The sequence below is a fragment of the Saccoglossus kowalevskii genome, chromosome 9 (genome assembly GCF_978046115.1).
Source record: "Saccoglossus kowalevskii chromosome 9, keSacKowa6.1, whole genome shotgun sequence".
In the NCBI taxonomy this organism is placed as follows: Eukaryota; Metazoa; Hemichordata; class Enteropneusta; family Harrimaniidae; genus Saccoglossus; species Saccoglossus kowalevskii.
In genome coordinates this window covers 10,900,168-10,920,886 of record NC_140649.1, presented here as the reverse complement: position 1 = coordinate 10,920,886, position 20,719 = coordinate 10,900,168, and the positions used below count along the sequence as shown (strand labels likewise).

At 33.9% G+C, this 20,719-nt stretch overlaps 1 protein-coding gene across 3 annotated transcripts in view; it reads left to right on the top strand.

The window, feature by feature from the left end:
* The window catches only part of LOC146738307 (patched domain-containing protein 3-like), a 33,896-nt gene extending 13,860 nt beyond the window's left edge, over positions 1 to 20,036 (top strand). The window contains exons 8-19 of one of the 3 annotated variants that reach the window (XM_085503152.1): positions 3,888 to 4,011; positions 6,905 to 7,017; positions 8,007 to 8,321; positions 9,019 to 9,156; positions 9,677 to 9,875; positions 10,709 to 10,824; positions 11,619 to 11,777; positions 13,752 to 13,877; positions 14,382 to 14,526; positions 15,349 to 15,470; positions 16,749 to 16,985; positions 17,633 to 20,036. In XM_085503152.1, the coding sequence (XP_085359278.1) occupies positions 3,888 to 4,011; positions 6,905 to 7,017; positions 8,007 to 8,321; positions 9,019 to 9,156; positions 9,677 to 9,875; positions 10,709 to 10,824; positions 11,619 to 11,777; positions 13,752 to 13,877; positions 14,382 to 14,526; positions 15,349 to 15,470; positions 16,749 to 16,985; positions 17,633 to 17,806 (1,968 nt within the window). In that variant the 3' untranslated portion in view covers positions 17,807 to 20,036. Of the gene's footprint in view, positions 1 to 3,887; positions 4,012 to 6,904; positions 7,018 to 8,006; positions 8,322 to 9,018; positions 9,157 to 9,676; positions 9,876 to 10,708; positions 10,825 to 11,618; positions 11,778 to 13,751; positions 13,878 to 14,381; positions 14,527 to 15,348; positions 15,471 to 16,748; positions 16,986 to 17,632 lie in introns of those variants that run through there. The other 2 variants (XM_085503153.1, XR_014930341.1) reach the window with 2 other exon arrangements.
* The last annotated feature ends 683 nt before the right edge of the window (positions 20,037 to 20,719 follow it).

Here is a 20,719-nt window from a genome sequence, read left to right as displayed (position 1 = left end):
ATATACTCACTGGGTTTTAATTTAGCGCTTTTTCCAAGTCAGTGAAATAAGGAAAATTAAAACCCAGTGAATAATAAACCCTTTTACAGTACATATTTGCATTTATTGCATGCTGGGTAATTCTAATATGACTTTATTACTTGGATCAAAGACAAACAGTAGTACAGTTATAATCAATGTTTGTTTCAACTCAATAGCAAGCAAGTTATTCACCTGTGGAAAAGCGTGATCGATCGCTACTAAAACAATATGTTCATATATTGTTTTATTTCAACATCATCAAGTTTTTTTTTAAACTGTGAAATTTCAATGACTAATGAATGTTTTTCACTATTGCCTGGTGCCTAAATATGATACTGATAGCAATATTCTTCACATCTTGAACTCCATCAGTAATATGACCCTTCGTCCCAAAGATCACCCATGTATTGAACATATATGGTAGTGCAATCATTTTTAAATTTTAATTTCTTTTTATGTCCTAGACAACAGTTCCGGGTATTGAATGTCACTGTTATATCTCTCCTGACCCTTTCTTTGTGTGCAAAATTAAATTGCAATGGCTGCCATAAAGTGTATCTTGCCACAGAAACTGTGATCTGTGTCTGAGACTACATGACAGAGCTGTATGACCATCTTCCAATAATAATGGTATTATTGTAATTTAATGTCCTCACTCTACTATGCGCTCTCATGTTGATTTCGACTCAGTGTTATAAATGTAAAACAAATATTCCAAACTATCTTAGTTTCATTGCATAGTAATATAAGACAGCTGTATAAATTCATATAAATGAAGATATTCCTTGCATTATAAATTATTTCATTGTTTTTTTTTCTGTCCATCCATCCACACATTTGCCCATCCATTTGTGCGTGTGTCTGTGTGTCATATTGTCCATCATCATACCTTGGACTTGCCTTGACCGATTTTGTTCAAAGTTGGTACAAATACAGTGTTCTCCCCAATGCAGTTTAGCTTACTTGTGCTGACCGATAAATTTCTTTCCATACGTCTTTAGTTGCGAATGATCAATGATAGATTTTGTTCATGGATGTAGTCACTTCTCCGGCATTGCTTGGTTACCATATTTACTTTAAAACTTTGAAAGTGCAATAATGATACTGAATTTCTTCTCAATTTCATCATTGCTTTCAATTGCAAATAATTCTAGCCTAGTGGGTTAATGTCATGTATATTTGCTTTTATTGTTTATTTGTTTATTTTGATGTGTTTACATCAACACAACCCAAATTTCACACTTCCTTGTAGTGCTGTTTTTGTTTTGTTTAATGTATTAATTGAAGAATGCTGGAAACATTACAGGTTGACAATAAAACTAGAACAGTCTAGGTGGGATATGTCTTCAAATCTGTCAAGAGATTCGGTGTAAATCACACAGTTACCGGGGGGGGGGGGGGCTACCCTAAAATGCTTTGGGGAGAATAGGTGACTTATGCATGTTAATATTTGTTTTCATTTGGTTAACCCTTTGGCCACCTGATCTCCATTTTTCTCCCAAAAAATCAGCATATGAATATGTCATCCACTCACTATTCTTCAGGCATGCCTTGACAAATTTTCTTCACACTTGGCATTGATTTCACTCATGGCCGGGTTGCTGATGCACATCAGTTTTTTTACCTTGCCCGTACCATCAAAGATGTAAGGGAAAGGTATATTAAGGGAAAAATTTTGTCCGGCGTTGTCGTTGTTGTCGTCGTTAATAATTGTTATTGTGTGCATAATAACTTTACTAATTCTATTCCAAACTTCATCAAACTTGGTCACCCTACTCATCAGTATAAAATCTTCCCTGAGTTTGAACAACAGATGTCCTGTATTAAAATATCATGCAAAAATTGAGAAAATCTGATAAAATATATTGTCTGTTTCTACTTGACTGATCACTGGTGATACACATCAAAGGTCACTGATCTCAGTGGAAATATGCATTGTTGTATGTGTTCAATGAAGCAAATCAGTTATCTTGTAATAATATCCTTGGTAATGTATCCCCTAAATCCCATGGGAATACTATACTGGGTTTCAAAACCAACTCATGGGGAGTTGTTTCACAGTCTGATACTCATTTGCAAACCTACCAATAAAATCTTTACAGAAAACAAGATGTCAGAAAATCAATATAAGCTCCTATGAACTGGGTGCCAAACTTTGATCAAGATCTGAAGCTAATAGAAAATATGTTTAGTTCAAACTTATCAAATCAAAAACAATACATAAAAAATACATAAAAAGCAAAGCGTTGCATCCACATTTTGAAAAGAAAATTGTACTAAAATATATGTATTCTGTATTTGACAAACAGTTCATTCGACAAATGAAAACTTACAGGAATATGTTTCAGCTATTAGAACAGAATGATAGAGTTTTTATAATACTAGTTTAAAAACGCACTTCAGAGATTGCAGTGTTTGAAGATGTAGTTTCTCAGGAGGCAACAGTACTGTTGACTTCTCCCTCCACTGCACACCAACTAACTATTAAGGTTGATTTGCATACAAAGCAGAGCTTGCAACATGATAGCTATTCATAGAGGGTGTTTTTTTTTACTTTTCGTATAATACAGTAGTCACACAATGAGGCAGTTCATATTTGTCTCAGTGAATCATTAATTTTTGACAGACACCTGTACAAAATACTTGGACAATAGCCAGCTAAGATTTTCTGTTATCTTGCATGTTTATGAATCTATTCACGTCTAAATGCAGCACTTTTTTTCTGCGATGAGGCATTTGTTTTTATACTAAAATATCTGAATTACTTTGAATAAAGCTGGAAATTATGTCCCTTAAAATAATTAAACAAATAAGGCACCAATGTTTTTGTAAGATATTTACATCTTTTAAGGACATTCGGTAGACTGATTCCCCACTGTTGGTTTAATCCAAAACTTGTTTGTATTCAAAATTAATTATTACAATGCATATTTATATTGAAACAAACTATGATAAAGGGAATTATATTATATAACAAAGGGCAAGGTCACCAGAGTTCAACTGTTTATTTATTTGGCTAAAAATAAAAATAAAAATGGGGTCACTGGGAAGTGTCATTTGTTAATATTGATATGAATCCTAATATTTAGCAAGTTCCTGGTATGATAATAGTTTTCCTGTATGTATATGTTCTCTCCCATAATGCATTGCATAGGTATGTGCAGTAACATGCTTAGTAGTGTAAAATTTGTAGTTCTCTCCCATAATGCATTGCATATATGTGCAGTAAAATGCTCTGTAGTGTAAAATTTGAAGTTCTCTCCCATAATGCATTGCATATATATGCAGTAACATGCTCAGTAGTGTAAAATTTGAAGTTCTCTCCCATAATGCATTGCATATATATGCAGTAACATGCTCAGTAGTGTAAAATTTGTAGTTCTCTCCCATAATGCATTGCATATATGCGTAGTAACATGCTCAGTAGTGTTAAAGGTAAAGTTCTCTCCCATAATGCATTGCATATATGTACAGTAACATGCTCAGTAGTGTAAAATTTGTAGTTCTCTCCCATAATGCATTGCATACATGTGCAGTAACATTTAGTCTTTCTGCTATGAATAGTTTTCTGATTAATCTAATGGAAGTTTATTGTCTGAATACATCCCATGCTAAATGCTCAATGTGTCCGAATTTAACATATTATTAATAATTCACATTCTTTATTTTTTTTTTTTAAATTTGAACGTAAAAATTCATGAACATCATTTCGCAAATTTGTATATTTTTTATCTTTAATTTTCTTGTGAAAATTATGGGAAAAATTTCTACAGGTTTAATTTTGTGGAAGATGACAGAAGTTAACTTTGCCATCACAATGTTAAATAACTGTACACCAATAAAAATATTTTTTGCTTTATATTTAGATCTACGTTGGTCTTGGTGGCATCATTTGTGCTGGCTTAGCTATTTTGGTCTCTATCGGTTTATCTTCAGCAATGGGGTTCTTTTATGGTCCAGTACACACTATTCTACCGTTTCTACTATTAGGTGAGTAACTATGGTAACTAATCTAATTTATGTATCAACAAGAGAGAGATGATTATGAGAACAGAGCTAATATCACCATGTAATATAAACTTTAATTTTTCGTCACACTCGGTATTCATGTTTGAATACTTTGATAATATTACGGTAATGATGACAATATTTCACTGTCTTTAAAAATCTCAATGAAACTCCTACAAAATTATGCAATTTTCTCTGACTTGCAGAATTTGTTATCGAAATACTTGCTGATACTGAAAATAACATAACATTTGATTGATAAAAGTTGCCTGAGATACATGTGACTGCAATCCTACCTAGTAATAGGAGTACATGCGACTGCAATCCTACCTAGTAATAGGAGTACATGTGACTGCAATCCTACCTAGTAATAGGAGTACATGTGACTGCAATCCTACCTAGTAATAGGAGTCTGCTACTCTTGTGAGCATATATTCGGGCATTTTTGTCTGCCAACCACATCTGATGAAAACAATGATCGAAAACTCTAAAAGAAATTGTGATGCATGTGCAACATATATAAATTTGGTGGTTCAAAATTGTCTTGTAGTTTGTGCTGTTTTCATCAGCTCTTCGACCGGCATTTGGCAGCAGCTCACACAGAGACCATAGTTGTTGAGGTGGTGAACGTCTTAGCAACATAGAAGATTTTGTGAAATAGATCTTCTTAGGAATACAAATGACAAACGCATATTTAGGTTACTGACATCACTAAGCTCATCTGTACTGGGTATAAACTTGAGGGTTCTATTAGAATTATATGACTGGCTAACTTAGTGATATTTTTGACTCCTGTGTACAAAGCACAAAAAGGGAGTCTTTGCAGTTAGTGTGTCTGTATGTGTGTGTGTGTGTGTGTGTGTGTGTTCGTGTGTCCGTCTGTTCCACTGATATCTCGAGAACCATACATCAGTTTTTGATGAAACTTGGTGCATAGATGTCTGGGCCAATGCGCAGATTTGATTAGGTTTTGGTAAAAATCCCATGCATATTAACTACCTAATTTGCATGATAATTAGCTGATTTTTAGCTGTTCCATGACTGTTCCACTTATATCTAAAGAACCACTCATTGGATTTTGATGAAACTTGGCACACAGATTCTCCAAACTAATGCGCAGATTTGATTAGTTTTGGGTAACAATCTGTCCAATATTAATTACCTAATTTGCATAATGTTCCACTGATATATAAAGAACCACAATATGAATTTTAATGAAACTTTTAAAGAGAACTATGCAGAAACCCAATTAGTTTTTGGTAAATATTTATGCTTATTAATCACCTAATTAATATACCGTTAAAGTCCTAATATAAACCGCATACGTAATAGTAACCGCACCCCCAATTCCGGCTTCGGGGTTAAAGAGTTCTTAAAAAAAATTGAAAACTTGAAAAGTACCTATTACTAACCGCACCCCCAATTCAACAAGACCGTGACTGACTTCATTGTTTCAACCAGCTGTTCCAAAACGGCATTGTTCCTAATTCTATTCATTTGTTTCGACAACATGCCTAAAAATATTCACACCTATTTATTGTTCAGCGGTGATAAGATGTCAGACAGGCAATGAAACTGCTTTTGTTCTGGCGGCGACCTCTGTCAATACTCTTTCTGAATACGTCTGTGTTTCGTAAGTTTTAGACAATGAGCTTTTATCACCGTAAAAGTGTTAAACTGAGCATTGAAGAATAATTTATCTTTCGAAAACAAATAATTTCTTGATTTAAAAAAAAAATCGTGTCGTTTTCCCATGGAAATCAAAGGCAAAAGATCGCACTACATTATCGGTAAATCTCTTCCGTGTTGCATTCACCATGAGGTCGCTGAACTGTCATTAACATATTTAAATGAGCTATGTAATTTAGACACGTGGGCACCATCCAGCATTTTGATTGGTTAATTAGCGACTTGACCTATCCGGTCAATAATACATCACGTGAGCATTCAAAAACATGGCAGATATCGTATCGGCTGTTTACATGTGACTGAAATCATTCGCTTACAGGGAAACTAAGTTGAATTTTACTTGCATTTTATAACAATTCAACGAATTTATTTTTCGTGCGTTATTGTAATCACTACTAAATAATAATCACCAATATCAACACTTCGAAAACAAGTAAGTTATTCACTTGTGACCCGCAGCATGGCCGGATCGAGCTACCGTTATGTGATCATTTGCTACTAAGCAGTGCATTTGTGTTTTTATTTGAAACTTCTGTTAGAATATACTTTTCGTTACCAAGAAAATTAAAAAAGTAAATGCATATTACATTAAAAATACTGAGTATTTTTTGCATCATGTGGAATTTTTTTGATTGACTGTAATTTTTCAACATTTCGTAACGCCTATTTTAGAACCAAAATAAGGCCTTTCACTCTTCCCCGACGCCTATTCAAGAGATTGTACGGTGTATTGTTTGTTTTGTGCATGTGTTGTGGACAAAAAATGACCACGCCCATTGCAATATGTACGTAATATAAACCGCACCCCGAACTTGAGCTTTTGATCCCAATTTTTAAATTGATACATTGTAATATAAACCGCGGTTTATAATAGGACTTTAACTGTAATTAATTAACACTGATATCTTAATTACTGATCATCACAGTTGAATAAAATTTGGTACATAAATGCTCTAGGACAATAGACAGGCCTGATTAATTTTGGGTTAATATTCTCTAATTAGCATAATAATTCATAATTCTGTTCTGTTCTGTTCATATTAGTTACCTGATTTACATAATTAGTTTTCAGCTTTTCCATCAATATCTCATATACAAGTAATTTTTAATTAATTTTTAATGTGTCTTCAATGTGTACTCTCAGCACATGGGAGTTCTTTCTAAGCTTTTTTTGATTTCTACCTAGGTATTGGTGTGGATGACATGTTTGTTGTTGTACAGGCACTCAATAACTTATCTCCTGAAGTAAAACAGCATGGTAGTACATCAGAGAAAATAGGACAGACTCTTAAGCATGCAGTAAGTCTAAATACAGTAATGACATTTACCTTACAGTTGCATTCTGGGATAATAATACATTCTTGGGGTAGTCACCAATGACAGTTACAGTGAATGCGTGTGAAGGAATAATATTATGACTGTTTCTCCGATAAGCTCAGCGTGATGTTTACAATAGTGCATTTTGAAAACTGGTGCCAATGTCAGCCAGGCATGGGTCGGGCATGTCAGGTCTCAGTTCGGTGTAAAGTTACAGCTTTGGTTTAAAAAAAAAACAGTACGAGTTTTACACATTTACCTTAACTCTACCCAGTGCTTATCGGTGAAACAATAATATTATTAGTTTATTTACACTGCCATTAGTGACTACACCGAGTGGTCGTTCGCTTTGCTCAAGTGTTATGGGTATATTGGTGTTTTAGGGTAGTCTTATGACATATGTATGGTACTGTATATGCTCTATTAGCAGCTCATCCAAGAGAAGCATATATAAGCCACAAATTACTTTGCTTATTTTAATCATGGTAATATCTGAAATTTATGTAAGTGCATGCATTACTAATGAGCAAAGACGGTATCAAGGTTTATGAGGTATATGTTACGTGATATGCTGTGAAGGTCTTGTGTGTGTTAATTGAACAAATTTATCAATGTCATCACATAAAATGGACCTATGGGAATGTTCAATTGTGTTTTTTGCAAAAATAAAATATCGTTGCATTCAAAAATAAGCAGCACATGTTATTTGCCTTATGATTTTTTTGATCATCTTGTAATTTGTTTGACTTCTTCAATTCAAAATCTTTATTGCATTGTTAATAATGCTGCAAGCTGTATAAAAACTTCAACATTTGCCACTGAAGGTTTGGTTAGAAAAACAAATACCTAGAATGAAGTAAATGTTACCAATAGAGGACGTTATACTGAATAGAATTTATCCACAGACAAGCCATGCCTATACTGATTACTTCTCATACCTATACTGATTACTTCTCATGGATTTCTTTCAGGGTGTTTCCGTGACAGTAACATCTATTACAGATTTCCTAGCATTTGGTATCGGTGCTACAACCATTCTTCCAGCTCTCAGGTCTTTCTGCTTCTTTTGTGCCATAGGCATCCTTTTCTTGTTTTTGTTCAGTATCACCATTTTTGCTGCAATGCTTGCAATTGATCTTAATCGTATCAACGCCAACCGAGATGCTTGCTGTTGCTGTTTTACACATAGTAGTTCCTATCAACCGTGGACATGCGGCACTAAAGACAGACTACAGTACTTCTTCAGAAACATTTATGGTAGTTTTATTATAAAGTTACCTGTAAAGGTAAGGCCAGACAAAAACAATTCTAAATGGTTCTAAACGGGAACTTACATTTGGGTTCTGTCCATCAGTGATATGTTGTGTTTGGACAAGTACATGAAGTCGTGAGTTTGCTTGTTGCTTGTCTCTACCAAGGTATGTGTGGGATTCAAATCGGTACTCTGTAGCGTGACATTGAGTTGGACATATTGATACGCAAATGAATAATCTAAAACAAACAGGGCTGGAGACTAACCACTAAGTGTTTGTGAACTCTCATTGCAAGAGAAATAGCGCCAGATAACACATCGTACATGTCTACACACCTAATTACGGGCTTTCAATGGCTAATTCTGAGGTCACGAAACCATGAAAATAAACATTATCTTTGGGAGTGGCTGAATTATTAGAACAAAAACAAAAATTATATTTTGAGGGCCATTAACGTGAGGGAAAAAAAGGTGCAGACGGTCATTATATGCACCATACAGTAAGAGAGTCATGTCATGTTTTGTAGACAATGTCTCGGTTCATTCTTGCTGCTTGTCTGGGGAAAAATGCAACTTTCGTAAATTATCTGCTTCTGCATTTTGTACAAATTTTTAAAAGGATGTTCATGATGAGAATCAACGTTTAAACTTTTTGCCAAAAAACAGTTGCTATGAACACCTAAGATAAGGTTCCCAATAATTCCTACTACTGGTTATATATTTCTCCCCAGATATGTGTCATTGTTGTGGCACTTGGTTTGCTCGCAGTCAACATCTGGGGAACCATTAATCTGAAACAGCAGTTTAAATTTGAGTGGTTCTTACCGGAAGATTCTTTCATTGTATCCTACATCAACACAGCTGACAAGGTAAGCATCTTTTTCTGTATTCTACCTCAACTCGACTGACCAGATAAGCATCTTTTTTTTATCCTACCTCAAAGCAGCAGGTGAGGTAAGGGCATTCGATCATTAAATATGGCACATATGGGGGATAATCACATCTCTATTGAAATATAGCAAGTAGCAATTTGTGTTTCTTCCAGAAAGTTGTGTTTTTCCGCTTTGCTTGTAAATTGTTTTCAGTTACATACTGTTATCATCGTTTAGTTTAGTATATTTCACTTTTTGGGTCTAACACAATGGCCAACACATGAATACATAACACGAAACACTGGGATAATACCAATAATGTATTGATCTATCCTAGTAGTTATAGAATTTATATTTGTTTTCAGTTACATACTGTTATCATCGTTTAGTTTAGTATATTTCACTTTTTGGGTCTAACACAATGGCCAACACATGAACAAATAACACGAAACACTGGGATAATACCAATAATGTATTGATTTATCCTAGTAGTTATAGAATTTATTTTTGTTTTCAGTATTTCCCATCATCAGGAGTACTAGCAAATGTGTATGCAGTCAACGTGAATTATTACACCGAGTTTGAAGCGATGGATAACATCTACAGCGAACTGAAGGATGACCCCTATGTCTTGGACTCGTCTGTTGACAGTTGGTACAATGATTTTAGAAACTGGATGGTAATTACTAAAGCCGGTGATGTTTATTTGGGAGTCAGTAAGTATTTGTAGCAAGCGACTGTTTGATTTGTACAAAATTCAGTAATCAACAAACATTGGAAGAGTGTTCTACTCTAACCCAGAATATTTTTATTATAAAACAACATCAACAGCAAACAGTGCAGACAGGTCAGTATAACCTTGCCGAGATTCAGGTGTGGGTATTCAAAATGGCTGTGCTCAATGTTCGATCATTGGCTGAATATGTTAAAAATGTGTTTTCTCTCACATTCTTAATGTAAACTCATATGGCTGATAATATCACACTTTTGTATACAAATATGTGTAACACGATAAAACAAAGAATGCAAAACAACAAATATGCGAAATGAAGCATTTTACAATGGTACATGTATATATTTAAAAGCCTTAGAAATTATATTACTGTAAAAGGATTAATTATTCACTGGGTTTTAAGTTAGCTTACTTCGCTGACTGGAAAATGCGCTAAATTATAACCCAGTGAATAATTAATCCTTTTAAATATATACATGTACCATTGTAAAATGCTTCATTTCGCATATTTGTTGTTTTGCATTCCTTGTTTTATCGTATTTAGCATAGAACACATTATCTAAATGATAAAACCGTGAATTTAAAACCCACTGAATATGCCTGGAATCGTAAATCAGCGAAATTTAAACCCAGTGAAAATTAGTCATTTTACAGTATTTGGTTAAATAAAAGATACCATTGGGAAAATGACTAAAAAGTAGTTAAATAATAATAAGAAGGGGTACCTGTGTTTAATTGTTTCCATGGAAACAATGCTTTTGTGATTTGCCTTGACATTATACATGTATAATTACAAATTACTATTGTCTTTCATAGATGATATGCCTACAAATGAGACTGTATATCATGCCTGGGTTAGTGAGTTTCTCAGTACAACTGCTGAAGGCATGCGTCATGTGGATGATATCAAGTTTGCTGGGGGAGAAGTGTCTGTAAGTAATTACTTGGTTGAAATTGTTATGTTTGCACAATGTTCATGGTTTTATGTGTTATACTTTTAGAATATTCTGCAGTATAGATTACTCATAACTATGTTTTGTGTTTATTTTATCAACAAACCAAAGTTAAAACACAAGCTGATGGTCATACATATCATATGCAACTCATACATGGGGTGTCCCTATATTATAAATCAAAGAGTCAATCAAACTACTAATTGTTTGGCAAATACATGAAATCATCACCTAGACAAATGTGAAAACATCACCTAGACAGCTGGAAAATGAAGTTTTGTGCAGAGCAAAAATTCACTTTCACATCAAATGATATTATCATAAATCTATGCCATATTGCTTGGCATGTCATTGCCATGCATAATCATTTGGTTAGCTTTGTATCTTACGTATTGAAAAAATATGGAAGAAATATGAATGATGCTTCTCTCAATCTGATGATGCTTGATTTGTCAGTCAATCAATTAATTTGATTCAGGTCTATTTACTACGTTCAATTACACACCATAGACTCTGGTCAGTCAAAATGACTATTTTGAACTGTAGGCATTAATCTGCGATTCAGCCAATGACGGAGAGAGAAATCTAGCTCAGGGGAAGCCCCATGACCTCATAGATTTTCTTCCACTTACATAACACGTGACCAAGGTCAAGAGAGCAATGCCATATTGTCTTAAAAATTGATTTTCATTTCAGTCAAAATGACTGTAGACATTAATCTACGATTCAGCCAATTAAATTCATTAATTTAATTGTAATTCTTTTTTTTTCAGTTCTCGCGAATTAACTTTCAGTTTCGTACGTTGGAAAATTCTGCTGAAGAAATTGAAGCGATGGATAGTGTTAGGAGTATAGTTAAGAACGCTGGGTTTATCGAAAACGATGCAAGTTTTGTTTATTCCGAGCTATTCCTTGGTTGGGATGCTAATAAGGTGATTAACATTAATTAAACTTTCTTCTCAAACGTGCAGCCTTTTTACTGTCTTTAAAGCAATCCCTTTAAAGGCTCTTACAAAGGTGAATGAGACCCTTCAAAAGACTTTTTTTTTTTTTTTTTTTTTTTGTATTTAAGCAATTTTATTTCGGCTGTTCAATAATAAATAGCATACATTTCTGACATAAAAATGAAACTCATCGTAAACATACATTTCATTATTTATTCTATTATTCTATATTCAAAAGACCTTAACCCTTTGACCTTTAACCCTTTGAAAGCCCAAGCAAACTTTTGTTACCATTTATAAAACAAATATGAATATTTTTTTTCAAATTTTCTGAAAAATTGTTATCACGATCTGTCAGCAGTGGGAAATTGTGTCTTTGACACAAAAAATGAAATTATAAAAAAATAAAACTGAGTCTCCTGAACTTTGCTTTTTATTATTATTTTATAGTTATTATTATTATTATATTATTTACTAGACTGTTTTCCAATTACTGGGAAATCCTGCATTATGCATGAAATTGAATATAAAAACATAGGTTGGTAACCGTGGAGTGATGTCAAAATATCACATCACATTCAACGAGCACAAAAGTATTTTAGGAGTATTTCCTCACTTAAGGTAGAGATGCAGGTTCGTGGGCACTTAGGAGTGAAATTTTTTTTTTTTTGCTTTTTATAATCCCAACAGTCTTTGCTATAGACTGTTGACATTTTGTAGACTAGTGAATAGAGAATAGGGGAAAACACTCAAAAAACAATTTTAAAATATAGATAACAGGTGCAAACATTCTCTTTTTTGAATGCTTAGCAAGATTTAGCAAGGCTGTACATAAATAATGAAAAAGAAACATTGTGAAAAAAAGAAATGACGGGATCTCCATATTATGCACTATATTTAACTTTTAACAGAACTATAATACATTTAAATTTGGAACTGTTACACCCATTTTAGTTATGAGCATTAGCAAACTTCTTACTGAGTGAATTGTCATGCAAATTAACAATTATCTCAGATTCTTTTTATTGCACATCCCAGAACTTTAAAAAAAAATAGCTTCTAGTGCTTTGACCTTTTGTTTTAAAATTTTCGCAAATGATTGACAATGTGTTTGTCTTCAAAACGCCGTCGGGGCATTGTTTTTGGTTGAACAGTGTTACAACAATCGTACATACAACTAGCCTGGGTGTTAATTTATGCATAAACTTGAAGTAGTGAAATTTGAGCTGCTGACAACTGGTAGACAGTTTTCAAGACGGCACTTTCTTCATAGTAAACAGATGTACCCATAAACCAATTTTGACAGGAAACAGAAGCATGGTTTAGAAGCTAATTTTTTTTTAAATCACTTTTGACCAAAAAAGCACATTTTTGTGCATATTTCAAATTACAGTGTCCATAAAAAAAAATACTAACAAAATTTTAAAATTCATACAATAAGCTTTCCGAAAATGTATAGTTTTGTGGACAAGGGAGGTCATCTTGGTTTCCTAATTAACTAATTAAAATACCTGTCAGGTAAACTGCATCTCTACCTTAATAATGTACTATATACATTTTAAGATCGTCAATTTTAATGAAGTAAAGGTATCTATTAATGCAATATTCCTCTCTCAAAGATCAGTATTTCGACATAAGAGCTATAAAAGAAAGTTAGATTTTTGTGGCAGACGTTTGGTCTGCACCTTTCACGTAATACATGAGGTCTGATGAACTGAGATTCACCAAAGGTTCTCACTGCATTAGTAGGCCTTCTTTGCACTGACTGGAAAATATGAATGGGCTAAGCTTTCCAAAAGTTAAAATGTCTTCGTTGAAGACCAATATTCCTTTAAAGGCCTTCTGATTGAAGTTATACAGGATAGATCAACATTCTTGAAGTGTTGAAATATATATTGTTATTATAATATAATTTCATAATACATCCTTTTTAATATTAAATTTTTTTAAATATTTTCTCAGGTGATCAGAGCAGAGTTGTATCGTAACTTAGGACTTGCTTTGCTAGCAGTATTTTTAGTTACTCTGATATTAATTGCAAACCTATGGACATCAATATTGGTTTTCCTGTGTGTAGCGCTAACACTGGTAAGAATCAGCATATACTCAAACATACAACAAACAAACACACAGTAATTGCAAAGGTTAGAAATACACCAATCAGATGCCAGGGAACTTTATTGCTTTTTCATTTGTAATTTTTCATGTTTTTTTCTTACTTGGGTCACATACCCCCCCCCCCCCCCCCCATTTACAGTTTCATATACATCGTGTGAATAGGTTCACATTGCCTGAACCTTTTCACCACCAGAATTTCTCATTCAAATTTGTGTGCACTTTTTATCATTTATTCTTTAATATTTCTAGAAATGAACCCTAATTTTGGAGCCAACAGACAAAATTTAAGGCAATATTCACTATTTTACTCAAAAAAATTTGGCTATTTTTGTCCCAGTTGTCTGAAGGAATGTGCAGACTATAAGCGGGACTATTTTGTGAATTTGTGATGAAAAGAGGGAACTGGTGGTGAAAAGGTTATAAAGTATTCATCCATGTTATTTGAACTACAGAACTATAATTTCTTATCTTCAGGTGGATGTAACCGGTATGATGTATGTATGGGGATTAACTATTGATACTGTAACAACTATTAATCTAATTCTAGCTGTGGGATTAGCCGTGGATTATGCAGCACATATTGGTCATTCTTTTATGACAATCACAGGTTCAAGAAATGGTAAGAGTTAATTTTAGAATTGTTGCGACAACAATAGTGATCTGTTTATGTATGTATACTTTTTAATTTCTGCAGCCAGAATTTTTTATGCCAATATTTTTGAATCATTTGATGAATTTGGAAATAATTCACTATTGTTTTTTTTTATCTGCATTTACTGAGGAAATGTTACAATTATTCAATGTCATGACAGAAATTTACACAGATGCAATGCGTTGCTGTGGTCACTGGAGAAGTACCCGGTGAAGCAAACATAGTCTAAAAAATATTATGCATGTATATGAAGTTTTGCAACATGTTATACCGGTATTTGTTTTCTAATTCTTGTAATATAAATATTTTTTTTTTGTCCTGCATAATAAGTTGGAGTGTAAATTAATAGAATACAATTCTTAGGAACATCATGAATTAAAAAGGGTACATTTAATAATTAGTGTTTAAAAATAATCTTGGCATGTGAGTTATAGAGAGCATCACTTAATGGAGTTTTTACAATACTTGTAGTTCAATTTCTTAGTAGGATTGTTTTCATACACTAGCTAGCTCCCAGCAGTTGTCAAATACAGTAAATGGCTGCCAGGATCTTTTGTTGAAAGTGTGAGAGCCACATGACTTGTTTTTGCTCCTTAAATATTGTGACTTTGCCCCTCCCCCCTCCTGTTTACATACACATAGGTCAGAGGAACAGTGAATACAATGATGGTAGAAAGTAAGACGCGTATTCAACGGTAAAAACAAGTCTCTCTCTCTTAACAAGATCTCAACAACTATCAACAAATGACGTCTATTCAACCATAATTATAAAATGTCTATTGTTTACAGATCGTACTCGTCAAACTCTGGGTGATATCGGTCCCGCTGTATTCAATGGTGGATTTAGTACATTCTTAGCATTTGTACTCCTTATTGCATCAAGTTCTTACATTTTCAAAGTGTTTTTCAAGGTGAGTGCATTATTTCACTTCCTTCATATCATTGTCATTCAAGATTAATATTCATCGACTCATTAACCCTTCAGCTTGAACACCAAAATCAACTTTTCCGCCTTTCACATGTAGGTGTAATGTCATCAAAACTTGTTTTCCGCTCAAATTTTAACTAATGTTTGAGTCATTGAATACACCTTAGTCTTGTGTAAAGCAGTACATGTATATGTACGTGGTCTGTTCCACTGATACCTCAAGAACCAATTGTTGAATTTCTATGAAGTATAAATATGTTCTTTGGTTGAAATCTATACATAATATGAGGTTATTACAAGGATTCCTCAAAGTGTGCATGAAGACAGTATAAGTACAGCTGGAGGATCGACCAATGCACAGCAGAGGTTGATGCATGGCGTACTGTCTGAGTGCATACTTTGAGGTATCCTCGTAATAACCTTATTATTATACATCTTTTCTTTCCATGGGAATGCCAAAATCTGAAATGTTTAGAACAGAATCAGAGAACTTCTTTGTGTGGAGTCCTGTTAAACTCTGGTGGCAGCCTTGTTTGTTTTTATTATTGGAGATGCTAACGGGTGTAATCATTCCATATTTGGAATTCGCATTTCCCAATATTGTTGGATGAAAATACCCCGTAAAATACTGCAAAATTATGGCATGCTGTAACTTATGGTGTTAGGGTGACAGATATATAATAATAATTATTATTACTCCACAGATTTCAATAACATAATTAAAGTACTATTACCGGTAGTAATATTCACTGCTAACTATTTTAGTGATTCCAGGATTTTACAAAATTTGGTGAAAGTCACCATGTTGTAGGGCCCAAGGGAAATTTTAACAAAATTTCTTCAAAATTTAAAAAAAATTATCTCTTGCAAAATTAAAAAGTGTTTTCAGTACAGGTTAGTTTTTCCAAGTTCCTGCCTGATAAGTGTTGATTTCTCACATTTGTAAAAACAATCCACGCAGAAATCTGGTGAAAGGCAGAGACACATTTATTGAAACAAACAACTACTACAAAACGAATAAAATTACAGATTCAATGAAATACAATTAAATAAACTACTAAGTTGGGCAGGGCGCCCATTTCTACCCACCTCAATAACCTACTTTTTCCATTTCATATAAGCGAGCTTGTTGAGAAAATCATGTCAACCACACCTAAGCCACAATGACAAATGTGTTTTTAGGTGTCAGATATTGACATTGTATCTTAAGTTATGCTAGAACTATATACTAATAACTACTACCTAAAATTATTGGTTATAGATATTTTTCCTGGTAGTTTTGTTTGGTTTATTCCATGGCCTGGTATTTCTACCCGTGATGTTAAGCTGGACTGGTCCATCTCCTTATCTGTCAGCAGAAATATCATCGACTGATGAGGATTCTGATGACGTGAAGCTTCACCCAAGGGAGAACGCTATATCCAGGGCAATGGAGGGTCATACGAGTCCCATTCATATACCCAGAGCGAACGTAGCTGTAGTTGTGAGCGAAACTCAGGTAATTATATTGATTGTACACAGAATAATGTAGACTGCTGACTCATTTGTCGACCCAGACCTTACCTAGGTATAGTCATAAACGCAACTTGGGATTATACAGGGAATAGTTGTAGATTGCTGATTCTGTATCTGCATTTATATATCTGTATAACATATATCATGATAATTTCCCAAGCATTAGCGACCGTGCTGATCTTCTTCATGCTTAAAAACGGTTTTAATTAGTTTGGATCATTCTATCAAGTCCAATGTCAGTGGTGATGAGTGAAGCACTTGTCTTTCAACTTACACGTTTTTCATTTCCAAAACAATGAACCAAATGTTTTTGTGTTTGCAATTTCCTATTATTTTCAATATATTTATTTTTAATATAATTAGTTCTTGATCATATATGCCTCGTTTATTAAAAGTATAATATTCTTTCTTTCTTTCACTCGCCTTCTTTAAAAGTCAATTTACAAAAACTAGTTCAATTACGATTTTTGTTATTAGCCAGTTCCAAGAAATAACATCTGAAATTTCTGACACAATTTGTCCTTCCTTGAAAAGTTCATTGAAGACACAATTGATACATATTAAATCTTAGTAATTGCAGTCAATAAACTTTGTTTAAAGGTCTGTGACATGTAGTACTTTTATTTATAGAATGAAACTGCTACGACAAATAATGGTATTTTCATAGGAAGTAGACAAGCAAATTATACCTCGCCTAATATTCAAGCTACAGAGGATGATACATATAAATCACCATCATCATCACCGTCCAGAACATACAGTAGTCATGTTTCTCCTACAACCATACCAAGTGTTGATGCCTAAGCAAAGGGTTATGCAAAATAGTGATGCAGTTAGCAGAATAAATGTTGTGTGAATAAACTTTTGTTGCATGTTGCTTCCTTGTTGTTCAGTTTACTTGTAATATTGCATTATATATTTTTCCAAGTGTTATCCATAATTCATTAATGTGCTATCCAGGGTTCATTAATGTGCAATCCAGGGGAGTTAATTTGCAATCCAGGGTTCATTAATGTGCAATCCAGGGGAGTTAATTTGAAATCCAGGGTTCGTTAATGTGCAATCCAGGGAAGTTAATTTGCAATCCAGGGTTCATTAATGTGCAATCCAGGGGAGTTAATTTGCAATCCAAGGTTCATTAATGTGCAATCCAGAGAGTTAATTTGAAATCCAGGGCTCATTTATGTGCAATCCAGGGCACATTAATGTGCAATCTAGGGTAGTTAAGATGCAATCTGGGGTAGTTAATATGCAATCTAGGGTAGCTAATTTTCAATCTAGGGTAGTTAATATGCAATCTAGGGTAGTTAATATGCAATCTGCAATCTAGGGTAGTTAATTTGCAATCCAGGGTTCATTAATGTGCAATCCAGGGGAGTTAATTTGCAATCCAAGGTTCATTAATGTGCAATCCAGAGAGTTAATTTGAAATCCAGGGCTCATTTATGTGCAATCCAGGGCACATTAATGTGCAATCTAGGGTAGTTAAGATGCAATCTAGGGTAGTTAATATGCAATCTAGGGTAGTTAATGTGCAATCTAGGGTAGTTAATGTGCAATCTAGGCTAGTTAATGTGCAATCTAGGGTAGTTAATATGCAATCTAGGGTAGTTAATGTGCAATCTAGGGTAGTTAATGTGCAATCTAGGGTAGTTAATGTGCAATCTAGGCTAGTTAATGTGCAATCTAGGCTAGTTAATGTGCAATCTAGGGTAGTTAATATGCAATCTAGGGTAGTTAATGTGCAATCTAGGGTAGTTAATGTGCAATCTAGGGTAGTTAATGTGCAATCTAGGGTAGTAAATGTGCAATCTAGGGTAGTTAATGTGCTATTTAATGTGGCAAAGTAATGTGTATTTTCATTTGCACCACATAGATTTACATCATGTGTTTTCACATCTGGCCCACATAATTTTGCATTATGGTGAAATCCATACTGTAGCTAATTATACGCAAAAATGTATTTAGGTGCTTTAGTGAAAATAATTTTGCTTATTCATTCTTTGTGCCAAACAGCATGTAACTGTTCTGATTGCCACTCAGATTCTGCTGTACATTTTTACCTCTTTTAGTTTATTTATAGAAATGGACGCTTGTGTTCGTTTTGGCGATTGTTTGTGCATAATTTAAATGATAACATTTTTTTTATACAATAACCAAAAAACCCTTGCCACAAAAGCTGTAAAATTTACCATTTGATAAATAATACTTTTTAAAAAAAATAAATATGTACATGTACGTACATTATAATATTTGCTTTATTTATTTGTTTTTACTAATACAAAATAAGATGTGGATTATGGAATAAAAAATGACAAAATAATTAAAAAAAATACATGTCATACATACAAATCTGTCAGATTTGACTCTTATTGTAAAATCTTACATTCAATTAATAACCATTTGCATAAAATCCAACTTTTGTATCTATAAAGTGAAGTTTATAAACCAATGCATTCATGCACCCAGATTGAATGCCAACAGGGATATCACATTTTGTGTATTAATTATATATTTATATACAAATTATTATTCAGGTTACACCAATAACACTGTACAGTTTGTGTTTGAATGGCAGCCTTGTATGAAAGCGATATTTCTCACTAAATTATTACTACACCCAGGGAAAAATGTATAATTATAAGGTTATCACCGCTGAGAATATCGCGAAGTATGCACTCAGGCGACACAGGATTGCATCCACCTTATAGGTGCTGATCAACACAATCACTATACTGCCTCCATGCATAGTTTGCATATATTCATAACCTTTTATTATCCAATAATATTTACAGAGTATTGAATTTACTCGTGTACTTACTATTTGTATATAATGCATATGATTGATGGTTTTATAAGCTCATTTATTTTTCTAAAAGAAAACAGTGTATATTAGTTAAGTCATAAATTGTAAATTTTAGTTCTCTGTTTATAGATTTAATACTTGTTTACTCTTCTGAATTTGATGTACCAGTACTATTTTGTTTAACATATTTAAGTTCAAGAAGTAAAATATTTTATATAAATGTTCAAATACTTGTTTTATTTGCAAATCTGTGTTAGTGACTGTGGTCATAAAGTGTGTCAGTTATAAATGTTTGTGTTACAAGTTTGTGTAGTTTTTTTGTCTGAATGTTAACCTTTTCACCACCAGTCCTCCTTTTCATTACCAGTTCCTCCTTTTCACCACCAGTTCCTCCTTTTCACCACCAGTTCCTCCTTTTCACCACCAGTTCCTTCTTTTCACCACCAGTTCCTCCTTTTCATTACCAGTTCCTCCTTTTCACTACCAGTTCCTCCTTTTCATTACCAGTTCCTCCTTTTCACCACCAGTTCCTCCTTTTCACCACCAGTTCCTCCTTTTCACCACACCAGTTCCTCCTTTTCACCACCAGTTCCTCCTTTTCACCACCAGTTCCTCCTTTTCACCACCAGTTCCTTCTTTTCACCACCAGTTCCTCCTTTTCACCACCAGTTCCTTCTTTTCACCACCAGTTCCTCCTTTTCACTACCAGGTCCTCCTTTTCACTACCAGGTCCTCCTTTCCACTACCAGGTCCTCCTTTTCACCATCAGTTCCTCCTTTTCAGCACCAGTTCCTCCTTTTCAGCACCAGTTCCTCCTTTTCAGCACCAGTTCCTCCTTTTCACCACCAGTTCCTCCTTTGCAGCACCAGTTCCTCCTTTTCAGCACCAGTTCCTCCTTTTCATTACCAGTT